This window comes from Boleophthalmus pectinirostris, unplaced genomic scaffold (assembly GCF_026225935.1).
Source record: "Boleophthalmus pectinirostris isolate CB_2022bp ecotype Guang Dong unplaced genomic scaffold, ASM2622593v1 HiC_scaffold_21, whole genome shotgun sequence".
In the NCBI taxonomy this organism is placed as follows: domain Eukaryota; kingdom Metazoa; phylum Chordata; class Actinopteri; order Gobiiformes; family Gobiidae; genus Boleophthalmus; species Boleophthalmus pectinirostris.
In genome coordinates this window covers 36,317,662-36,330,161 of record NW_026571175.1, presented here as the reverse complement: position 1 = coordinate 36,330,161, position 12,500 = coordinate 36,317,662, and the positions used below count along the sequence as shown (strand labels likewise).

General features: G+C 41.6%; 1 protein-coding gene across 1 annotated transcript; it reads right to left on the bottom strand.

The window, feature by feature from the left end:
- Nucleotides 1-1,747: 1,747 nt before the first annotated feature.
- LOC110165782 (cytochrome c-like) lies at nt 1,748-10,333 on the bottom strand. Its single transcript, XM_020930973.2, has 3 exons — nt 10,207-10,333; nt 5,345-5,522; nt 1,748-2,122 (listed from the first exon to the last, which is right to left on the bottom strand). Exons 2-3 carry the CDS (start codon nt 5,511-5,513, stop codon nt 1,977-1,979), a joined length of 315 nt encoding a protein of 104 aa, XP_020786632.1. The 5' UTR covers nt 5,514-5,522; nt 10,207-10,333; the 3' UTR covers nt 1,748-1,976.
- Between the last annotated feature and the right edge of the window lie 2,167 nt (nt 10,334-12,500).

The window sequence follows — 12,500 nt, the reverse complement described above, 5'->3', positions numbered from 1 at the left end:
CTAATTGACAAACAAAAATAATGAACTAATTTTAGAATCAACAAAATAAGCAAATAGCTCCTACATCTTATATGTAGTATATAAATATACCATGATTTTGATTTATTATTTTTATTTCCAAGTACAATTTAGTTTAAAATTCATATGAATTGCAAAAATCTAAGCTCTATTTGGAACTTTGGTCTAAACTTTTAAAGACTTGAAATGAAGCTCAAAGTGACTTGAGTCTCGACTTGGACTTGACTTGGACTTATGGGCCAGTGACTCGAGTCTCAACTTGGACTTGACTTGGACTTATGGGCCAGTGACTCGAGTCTCCACTGGACTTGCCTGTATTTGACTTGCGACTTGACTTGGAGTTGAGGTCAAAGACTTGAGACATAGACTCTGTTTACATGAGAACACTTGTGTGTAAAAACGACTAAATATTTTATCAGAAGTGTCTTTCGTTTAGACGGTGACGGCGTTTTTGGGGCTTAAAAACACAAAAATCTGTAAAAGTTGAACACGCTCCACCGTAGTGTTTCCGTCTACACTGCCCAAGACGCAAAACTCTGGTCAGATCTGCTCAGGTCGTGTACACGTTTACGTCACAAACATCATCACAGGGTCGTCTGGCATCACACACAGTCCAGTTCCACACACTTTTGCGTCACCGTGTGCAGCAGATTTCCTCCTGAAAACACTCGACTAAACGGAAATAAAAAGTGAAGACACGACGCCGCGTTTACGTCTTCTGTTCAGATGTCATCAGACAAACGTAGCCTCAGTCACGATTTGCAAATCCCACCTCTGCCGTCTCATACATTTTCATAAAACTGAAAAGGCTTCCTACAATATTACATTTTGTTTTTTTTGTCGTTTTTTATTGTTTATTTCAATTCTGCACTGTTAAAAATGTACAAACACACACAGGTAATTCCAAGAAATACTAAAAAGGAGCAGAAAGAAGAAAAACAGTCTTATAATACACACCCTCTTTCTTAAAAATGAAAATAAAACACAAAGACAGGCCAACAGTACGACCCGAAACACACTTTTTAGACACTTTACAATTCAGTTTTTATTATTCAAGGCCTAACCATAACCCTGTGATTAAATCCTACGCTTAATCAGAACTTATACTTGTACTTTGGGCCACACGGTTTTAAAAAAGTTCAGTTTTTAACACAGAAAAATTCAGGTACAGTGATTATGTCGCCTGCAGAATGAACCAGAGATTTTTTATCACAATATAAACTTTTTAAATCTGTCACTTTTAGAGAAAAATAAACCCTGATATTTTTTATACAATTTCATCTTTGTCCAAGTCCATCACAGTGTAGAAGTTTGTGTCTGTCCTCCAATGTGGACTCAGGTCTGGTGTCTGGGGTCTGGTCTCAGCTTCTGGTCTCAGGTCTGGTCTGGTCTCAGGTCTGGTCTCAGGTCTGGTCTCACTTATGGTCTGAAGTCTGGTCTGGGGTCTTGTATGATGATCTGGTCTGAGGTCTGGTCATGGGTCTGGTTTCCGATCTGGTCCGGGGTCTCAAGTCTGGTCTGGGGTCTAGTCTCAGGTCTGGTCTGTGGTCAGGTCTGGTTTGGGGTCTGAGATATGGTCTGAGGTCTGGTCTCAGGTCTGGTCTGTGGTCTCAGGTCTGGTCTGTGGTCTCAGGTCTGGTCTGGTCTCGTGGTCTGGTGGTCTGTGGTCTGGTCTGGTCTGGTCTGTGGTCTGGTCTGTGGTCTGGTCTGTGGTCTGGTCTGGTCTGGTCTGGTCTGTGGTCTCAGGTCTGGTCTGTGGTCTCAGGTCTGGTCTGTGGTCTGGTCTGTGGTCTCAGGTCTGGTCTGTGGTCTCGGGTCTGGTCTGTGGTCTGGTCTGTGGTCTGGTCTGTGGTCTCGGGTCTGGTCTGTGGTCTGGTCTGTGGTCTCAGGTCTGGTCTGTGGTCTCTGGTCTGTGGTCTCAGGTCTGGTCTGTGGTCTGTGGTCTCGGGTCTGTGGTCTCAGGAGGTGGAGTCTTTGAGGTAGGCGATCAGATCTTCTCTTTCTCTTTTCTTCTTGATTCCGCTGAAGATCATCTTGGTTCCTGGGATGTATTTTTTGGGGTTGGCGAGATAAATCCGCAGAGTCTCCTCGTTCCACGTGATCCCTAAAAAAACAAAACAAAACAAAACAGAAGAGTCAGAGAGTCCAAAGTTTTGGTTCACGTAAAATCACAACAATGTCGAAGATTAAAACCAAAACTTCAAATATTTAGATCAACATGTTCCTTTTATTGTTTTGAAAACGCTGTATTCAACCAAAACTACTTTTTAACTTGTTTTATTTATGTTTCACTTGATGCTCTGAGTCTCTCTTCTCTTTGCTCCCCACACTAAGTCACTCCCCCTTCAGAGCATCATCACACACACTCGTTGTGTGTCCCACTAATGAAACTCCTGCACGTCACGTCAGGTTTTTCCAGTTGCTGTGGACAGTTTTGTATCACGGAGGCTTGTGGGCGGAGCCTCGTACTGAATATTACAGCTAACCATAAGGAGGGTTTGAATAGGGCCTGGGAGAGATCGCTAGATTACTCAAACATGCATGGAGGACATATTCAAGGACGTTGCCATTTGGAAGCTTTAAGAACAAATGCCCAGAATGATCAATAATGCAGAATTTATCAGTATGATTCACTTTATTTCCTAAACAAATACACCGAACATGAAAGTTAAAATAATAAAAATAATTTTAAAAGGTTAATAAATAAATATCAGCACCATTATTATTATAAACAAAGATTTGTACAATGACAGAACACTGAACTGAACATTATAAACACAGAACAAGTACATAATAATAATAATAATAATAATAATAATAATAATCATCATCATCATCAGTTTTATATTGTTTTTATATTGAGTTTTTCTGGACACTGACACTTTACAGAGCATTATTCATTCATTTATTATTATTTTTATTTATTTAATGAAACATTACACATGAACCTTAACAGGAGAGATGTTTGTACATCAGGTTGTAGTTCCAGTTGATTGTATTTATTGTCATTGATTGATTATTTTTAATTGATCTTCTCTATCATGTGTTTTTCCTGGAGACCTGTGACATGTTTTGGGCTGATGGAGGAAACCGGAGCAGCCAGAGGAAACTCACCCACACACGGGGAGGAACATGCAAACTCCACACAGAAAACTACTAGTGCAGTCACAGCTGGTCTGGGGCAGACTGACAGAAACAAGGCTGCCAATCTGCACCATTGGTCCCTCCGACCATCACTCACACACACCACTTTTATTTATTTATTTATTTGTTTGTTTGTTATTTATTTATTTGTTTGTTTGTTTGTTGTTTTTTTGTGACTGGCGCCCTCTGTGGCTCCTGATTTTCCCAGTGTCTCCTGTCCAAGTCCTGACAGGCCCGACCCTGCTGATCTTCTGGGGTCTGTCTGACAGGAGGATGGTCACAAATATATTCCCTTGTTAAAAATAATATGCACTTTTTTTTTTTTTTGGTAAATAATGTACATAAATACAAATAACTGCACCATAGAATTTACTCAATCAAGGAACTTTAAATAAATCTCTCTGCTGCATGAGAGGAGGTGCAGACACTGAGGAGGAGAGAAGAAGAGGAAGAGGCAGAGAAAGAGATTTCGGGGGATTCTGTTCACACTGGCAGCAGCTGCTCACCTCTCATTATTCATTATTCTCTTCAGCCCTGCACCTCCTCTGGACTCACTCGTCTGGACTCACTCGTCTGGACTCACCCTTCTGGACTCACTCTTCTGGACTCAGTCGTCTGGACTCACCCTTCTGGACTCGCTCCTCTGGACTCGCTCGTCTCTGACTCACCCTTCTGGACTCACTCGTCTGGACTCACCCTTCTGGACTCACTCGTCTGGACTCACCCTTCTGGACTCGCTCCTCTGGACTCGCTCGTCTGGACTCACCCTTCTGGACTCACTCACTCGTCTGGACTCACTCGTCTGGACTCACTCGTCTGGACTCACCCTTCTGGACTCACTCCTCTGGACTCGCTCGTCTGGACTCACCCTTCTGGACTCACCCTTCTGGACTCACTCGCTCCTCTGGACTCACTCGTCTGGACTCACTCCTTCTGGACTCACTCGTCTGGACTCACCCCTTCTGGACTCACTCCTGTGGACTCCTGACTCGTCTGGACTCACTCGTCTGGACTCACTCTCTGGACTCACCCCTCTGGACTCGTCTGGACTCATCTCGTCTGGACTCACCCGTCTGGACTCACCCGTCTCACTCGTCTGGACTCACTCTCGTCTGGACTCACTCTCTGGGACTCACTCTGGACTCACTCGTCTCTCACTCTGGACTCATCTCTGGACTCACTCGTCTGGACTCACTCGTCTGGACTCACTCGTCTGGACTCACTCCTCTGGACTCACTCGTCTGGACTCACCCTTCTGGACTCACTCGTCTGGACTCACCCTTCTGGACTCACTCCTGTGGACTCGCTCGTCTGGACTCACTCCTCTGGACTCACTCGTCTGGACTCACTCGTCTGGACTCACTCATCTGGACTCACTCCTCTGGACTCACTCGTCTGGACTCACTCGTCTGGACTCACTCGTCTGGACTCACCTTCTGGACTCACTCATCACTCACTCTCTGGACTCACTCCTCTGGACTCACTCCTCTGGACTCACTCTGGACTCACTCGTCTGGACTCACCCTTCTGGACTCACTCTGGACTCATCTGGACTCACTCCTCTGGACTCACTCTCTCTGGACTCACTCGTCTGGACTCACTCGTCTGGACTCACTCGTCTGACTCACCCTTCTGGACTCACTCTCTGGACTCGTCTGGACTCACCCTTCTGGACTCACTCGTCTGGACTCACTCGTCTGGACTCACCCTTCTGGACTCACTCGTCTGGACTCACTCGTCTGGACTCACTCGTCTGGACCTCACTTCGACTCAACTCGTCTGGACTCACTCGTCTGGACTCATCTCTGGACTCACCCTTCTGGACTCACTCGTCTGGACTCACTCGTCTGGACTCGCTCGTCTGAACTCGCTCTTCTGGACTCACTCGTCTGGACTCACTCGTCTGGACTCACTCGTCTGGACTCACTCTGGACTCACGTCTGGACTCACTCGTCTGGACTCACCCTTCTGGACTCACTCGTCTGGACTCACTCGTCTGGACTCACCCTTCTGGACTCACTCGTCTGGACTCACTCGTCTGGACTCACCGTCTGGACTCTCTGGACTCACTCGTCTGGACTCACTCGTCTGGACTCACCCTTCTGGACTCACTCGTCTGGACTCACTCGTCTGGACTCACTCGTCTGGACTCACTCGTCTGGACTCACTCGTCTGGACTCACCCTTCTTGACGTTGGCCTCGGTGTAGCTGTACCCGGGGGCCTGTCCCGTCTTCCTCCCGAACAGGCCCCACAGGTTGGGCCCCACCTTGTGCCGTCCGCCCTCCTCCACCGTGTGGCACTGCGCACACTTCTTCACGAACGTCGCCTTGCCCTTTTTTATGTCTCCCATCGTCAAAGCCTGAGGAGAGACACACAGAGAGCCACGCTGAGAGGAAAAACAAGAGACAAACCTTCTGTTTCACAATCTGAGCGTGAGGTTATGTCAGGTATCGACTTTATAATTCCTGCAGGGGAAAATAATAAATAAAATATGTTAAAGATAATGCACCTGTTGGAACATAACACCTGATTTAAAGATTCAGCTGCTTCACATACAACGTTCCACACACAGAGAAACAAAACATAATAAAGAACAGAGACAGAGACACAAACTGGAAAATACCGAGTCCCAAAAAATTTGACATCAATTCGCAGGACAATCATTTTGGCAGTTCTTCTTGAAATAACCTCAAATTTTCACAGAATGTATAAAAACAGATCAAGATTTAGTATTTAGTACATTTTATTTTTGTTCTATTTTCAGGTTGAGCCGTGTCATCTTTTTGAGTCTTGGAATCTGCTCGCACACGATCACCCAAGACTGTGCAGATTTTTCCAAATTTTCAATGCAGAATTTGAAGTTTTTTTTTCAAAAGCTGCACGGTCTCGGGTGAATGCGTACGAGACCAAGACGCAAAATCACTTCTCTTTGGCAGTGAACGGCTCAACCCGAAAACAGAACAAAAATAAAACATTAAATATAGAATCTTGATCTGTTTCTAAACATTCTGTGAAAACTTTAGGTTATTTCAACAAAAATATCCTACTGAACATCAGGTCCCACATATGTTTTTTGTAAGTGTTGCTGATTTTGTTTTACCTTGTTCAAACAAATAATTCAATTCAATTCAAGTTTATTTCTATAGCAAATTTAAAACAGTTTAGCTGAACAAAGGGCTTCAGATACAAGTCAACAAACTGTTTCTCATATACAGATGTACAGAAAACATGTGAAAACTACAATAAAACTCCAAGATCGTACTAAACTCCAGGGAGAAGAGGTGAGTTTTCAGTCTCGTGTTAAACTGCGTCACAGACTGAGAGGATCTGACAGGAAGAGGAAGGTTGTTCCACAGAAAAGCCTCCGTCTCCTCTCGACCTGAGCAGAGTTTTGTTCTCGACCAACAGGAGCTGGTCTGATCTCAGGGCTCTGGGCGCAGTGTTGTGGAGTAACAGATTACATGTACCAGAGTTACGTAATCAGAGTACAAATGATGAGTAACTGTATTCAGTTACAGTTACTGTTTCAGTGAGTGGTAATTGGATTACAGTTACTTTGCTGAAATAAATGGATTACACACACACTCTTGGGCTCGGTAATTCCACTCATTGCCGGACACTAAATCACACGAAATCTCAAACCAGGACTAAACCAGGTCTAAATTAGATCTAAACCAGGTCTAAACTAGATCTAAACCAGGTCTAAACCAGGACTAAACAAGGACTAAAATCAAGTCTAAACCAGGACTACACCAGGTCTAAAACCAGGTCTAAACCAGGACTAAAAGCAGGTCTAAACTAGATCTAAACCAGGTGTAAATTAGATCTAAACCAGGTCTAAACCAGGTCTAAACCAGGACTAAACAAGGACTAAAATCAAGTCTAAACCAGGACTACACCAGGTCTAAAACCAGGTCTAAACCAGGACTAAAAGCAGGTCTAAACTAGATCTAAACCAGGTCTAAAAACCAGGTCTCAAGACTAAACAAGGACTAAAATCAAGTCTAAACCAGGACTACACCAGGTCTAAAACCAGGTCTAAACCAGGACTAAAAGCAGGTCTAAACTAGATCTAAACCAGGTCTAAACCAGGTCTAAACCAGGACTAAACAAGGACTAAAATCAAGTCTAAACCAGGACTACACCAGGTCTAAAACCAGGTCTAAACCAGGACTAAAAGCAGGTCTAAACTAGATCTAAACCAGGTGTAAATTAGATCTAAACCAGGACTAAACAAGGACTAAAATCAAGTCTAAACCAGGACTAAAAGCAGGTCTAAACTAGATCTAAACCAAGTGTAAATTAGATATAAACCAGGTCTAAACCAGGTCTAAAACCAGGACTAAACAAGGACTAAAATTCAAGTCTAAACCAGACTAAACACCTAGGTCTAAAACCAGGACTAAACCAGGACTAAAACCAGGTCTAAAACATGTCTCAAACAGGATTTAACAGGACCAGGCCGTGCGGACTGTGTTTCCTCTTCTTCTATCCATAATATTTTTAATTTGGTTCAGTAAAGTCTGGACTTTTTCTTTTCTTTTATCTGACCAAAACATCTTACGTTGCAATATCCTGGTCTTTGCTTCTCTACAACAAATCGAGTAATCCAAAGTATTCAGATTACATTACTCACTTTCAGTAATTTAATGGATTACGTTACAAACTACATTTTGGAGTATGTAATCTGTAATCTGTAGGGGATTACATTTTAAAAGTAACACTCCCAACACTGTCTGGGTGGAGGACAGAGCTGCAGAAACTCCCTCAAATCGACTGGACCCATGGAGTGCAAACAAATAAATAAAATGAAATGTAAAAAATGAAGAATTGTCAAAACTACTGACCTGCACAATGTCAGTTTTTTGGGACACACTGTGTAATGGGCAGTTTGTCATATCAGATAAACAAAAAATAATAATACATTTCCTTCCAGACTCAAAGGTGGTAACGTACTGTTGTAGCCACAGCTGCCCTGGGACAGACTGACAGACGATCAATCAGTCAATCATTCACTCCAAATTTCTCTGATCTGGTCAAGATTTTAAAATTTATATCAGATTATTCGTGTTGTTTTCAGATTTATTATCGACTTACAGTGTTGGGAGTGTTACTTTTAAAATGTAATCCCCTACAGATTACAGATTACATACCCCAAAATGTAGTTTGTAACGTAATCCATTAAATTACTTAAAGTGAGTAACGTAATCTGAATACTTTGGATTACTTGATTTGCCGTATTAAAAATATTGTTGATAGAAGAAGAGGAGACACGTCCATGATTTAGTCCTGTTTAATCCTGTTTTAGATCCGATTTAGTTTAGACCTGGTTTAGACCTTAGTTTAGACCTTTTAGACCTGTTTAGACCTGTTTTAGACCTGTTTTAGACCTGGTTTTAGACCTTTTTGTTTTACCTTTTAGACCTGTTTTAGACCTGTTTTAGACCTGTTTTAGACCTGTTTTAGTTTTAGACCTGGTTTTAGTCCTGGTTTAGTCCTGGTTTAGACCTGTTTTAGACCTGTTTTAGACCTGTTTTAGACCTGTTTTAGACCTGTTTTTAGACCTGTTTTAGACCTGTTTTAGACCTGGTTTAGACCTGTTTTAGTAGACCTGTTTTAGACCTGGTTTTAGACCTGTTTTAGACCTGTTTTTAGTTTTTACCTGTTTTAGACCTGGTTTTAGACCTGTTTTACCTGGTTTTAGACCTGTTTTAGACCTGGTTTTAGACCTAGATTTTAGACCTGTTTTAGACCTGTTTTAGACCTGTTTTAGACCTGGTTTAGACCTGTTTTAGACCTGGTTTTAGACCTGTTTTAGACCTGTTTTAGCTCTAGTTAGACTTGGTTCTGGCAATGATTGGAATTACCGAAAACAAACAAACAAAAAAAAAAAAAAAAAAAAGAAAAACAAAAGGCAGATTTAGCCCAAAATGTGAAAAAAGGAAAACAGGTAAATCCCTCTGTGTAATCCATTTATCTCAACAAAGTAACTGTAATCCAATTACCACTCACTGAAACAGTAACTGTAACTGAATACAGTTACTCATCATTTGTACTCTGATTACATAACTCCAGTACATGTAATCTGTTACTCCACAACACTGTCGACTTATAGTTCTGAGATGCTTCATTCTCGTCTGGAGGTCGTTTATTTTAAGAGAACTTGTCAAGTAAAATGATGATGCATCATTTTCAGATAAATTTAAATGTTTATAGCTTAAATTTTGGGCAAACTTTTTTGCAGTGTTCAAACAGCTTCAGATTCTTACACTGCAAAAAACAAAATCTAGTCAAGTTAAAATGACTTGAATTAAGAAAGTTTTATCATGATTTGAGTAAATTTCACTTGACAAGTACAATTTTCTGCCAGTGGAACAAGACCTTTTGTACTTAAATTATGAAAATACATCTTGTTACACTTAAAATAAGAAAAACAACAACTTTTTGCACTTAAAATAAGAAACAAAGTGATACGTTGCTTGAATTAAGAAAAACACACTTATTCCACTGGTTGATCATTTGACTTGTCGAGTTGAATCGACTCAAATGAAGCAAAAAGTTCTTAGTTTAAGTCATTTTAACTCACTGAGATATTGTTGTTGTTGTTTTTTTCCAGTGCACTCGGAAAGCATGAGTGAAGTGTCTTGCCTAAGGACACAAAAATAGTATGCACCGTAGAACCGCTGCTGCTCCAGAGTCTCACCCGAGTCCGGACCAGACGAGACCAGACGAGATTCAAAAAGTTTTATGAGCGGAAATGAAAAGTTATTAAAGAAGTGACAGAATCCAAACAGTTTTCATTTCCTCTCCTCTGCTCTTTTTAGCTCTTTAGATTTAAACCTGCAGGATTATCTAACTACACAGACTCTAGAGAACAGTGTATATACAGTCCTGAGTGTTAAAATAAGTGTTAGACAAGAGTAAACACTGAAGGAGTCTCTTGTCGTTCTCTTTCAGACTTGTTTTGACTCATCCCACTGGCACCTCGCACTCTGTTTCTCTCTGTTTCTCTCTGTTTCTCTCTGTTTCTCTCTGTTTCTTACCTGAACTCAGCCCCAGGTTCTTTCTTCTGCTCGTCTTTCAGAATCTAACCTCCGTCTGTCAGAGTTTTGATCCTCTCCGTTCAGAATCCTCGCTTTTGTTTTGGTTCGTAGCAGGTCCCATGTACAGACGAGAGTGTTGGAGTGAAATGTTGAAGTTCTGTCGCGCGGGAGCCACGCCCCTGCGGCTTTACTGCACACAGCGCAGGTATGTGAGTAATGTTCCACAGTACATGAGGAGTACTACAGTAACATTACTGCGCGTTTACTCACAGGAGGGAGGAGCACATGTATACGGTCCACTTAAGTGTTCTGTTACTATGAAAACAGTTTGCTCATGATTAAAATCTCCTGTGAATGACAAAAGAAAGAGTCAAAGTACATGAAAAAATAAAAGTTTCTTCATTCAGTACGGAGAAACTGATTTAATCTAAAGTCAAAGTGTTTAAATAAAACCTCATGAGGCAAAATTAAGAAAGTTTGATCATGATTTGAGTAAATTTCACTTTTAAGGTCCAAACTGGTTTTCTATCAAAGGAGTTTGAAGTGGTGGGTGGGAGGAGCCAAATTAACACTAAGTGAAGTTGAATTAACACTAAAGGAATTTGAGTTAAAGGTTGTATGGACGATTTTTTTTTTAGTTTGAAATTGTCAGTGAAAGTTAAAATACCATTACAGAGACGCAGCAGCCTTGTAATTATGACCAAAAAAAAAAAAAGAATGAAAATCCATCAACTGTGGACGTAGTGAGGCCAGATAAACATCAGCCAATAGACAACAAGGCTGCCTCATTTTCTATTGGCTGTTCGGTTGTCATTCAAACTCCCTACGTTTCTAGTGTAACTGACTTGCGGCGTGCGAGGATTACGTGGTTTATGCGGTGGTTCTTAGAGGATTTTTTACACTGTCGCTTCCTCGCAGTTCGCACAAAGTTTGTCGCGATGTCGGACGAGAATCCACGACCGGTTCGCCGCAAAAGAAAGTCCGTTTTTGAGGTCGCCGAAAGAAGAAAAGAAGGGGAAAAGGAGCAAAGCCAAACTGAGGTGATTCTTGGAGATCTCGTCCAGCGATGGCGCGACTGAAGCAACTGACGTGTCGGTCGCTCAATTATTTGTAGGCAACAGTAATTCTGAACGCGCACTAGATGTAAACAAGCGTGATTTCTAGAGTCAGGAGGCGGGAGGAGGTGTTTCTACTGAGGGAGCGGTGGAGGAGGAAGGCGGCGTCACACGTGCACAACATTTGAAAAAGAACGGTCGCTGTATTTCTCTTCCCTTAAAAAAATCCTCTATACAACCTTTAACACTAGAGAAAGTTGAATTAACTCTAAAATGATCTGTCCATTCATCTATTTTCTTCCTCTTATCCGGGGTCGGGTCGTGGGGGCATCAGTCTAAACAGGGACTCCCAGACTTCCCTCACCCCAGACACTTCCTCCAGCTCCTCCGGGGGGACCCTGAGGTGTTCCCAGGCCAGTCCAGAGACACAGTGGTGTGGATGGAGGATTTGGCCTCTGTGTGGAGACATCAGGTGCTCTGTATGACTAAGGCCGTACTGAGCCAGTCTAACCATGTTCTGCACTCACAGTTCATGAAAATGTCCTCTGGGAGGCGCCATGTCACCCACAACAAAAGACTAACTGCTACACCAAATCTTTTATTTCCTCCGCCAAGGAGGTTTTGTTTTTGCTGGCGTTTGTCTGTTTGTTTGTTTGTCTGTTTGTTTGTTTGTTTGTCTGTTTGTTTGTTTGTTTTGTCTGTTTGTTTGTTTGTCTGTTTGTTTGTTTGTTTGTTTGTCTGTTTGTTTGTTTGTTTTGTTTGTTTGTTTGTTTGTTTGTTGTTTGTTTTTGTTTGTTTGTTTGTCTGTTTGTTTGTTTGTTTGTCTGTTTGTTTGTTTGTTTCTTTGTCTGTTTGTTTGTTTGTCTGTTTGTTTGTTTGTTGTTTGTCTGTTTGTTTGTCTGTTTGTTTCTTTGTCTGTTGTTTGTTTGTTTGTCTGTTTGTTTGTTTGTTTGTCTGTTTGTTTGTTTGTTTCTTTGTCTGTTTGTTTGTCTGTTTGTTTCTTTGTCTGTCTGTTTGTTTGTCTGTTTGTTTGTTTGTTTGTCTGTTTGTTTGTTTGTTTCTTTGTTTGTTTGTTTGTTTGTCTGTTTGTTTGTTTGTTTGTTTGTTTTTGTTTGTTTGTTTGTTTGTTTTTGTTTGTCTTTTGTTTGTTTCTTTGTCTGTTTGTTTGTTTGTTTGTCTGTTTGTTTGTTGTTTGTTGTTTGTTTGTCTTTTGTCTGTTTGTTTGTCTGTTTGTTTGTT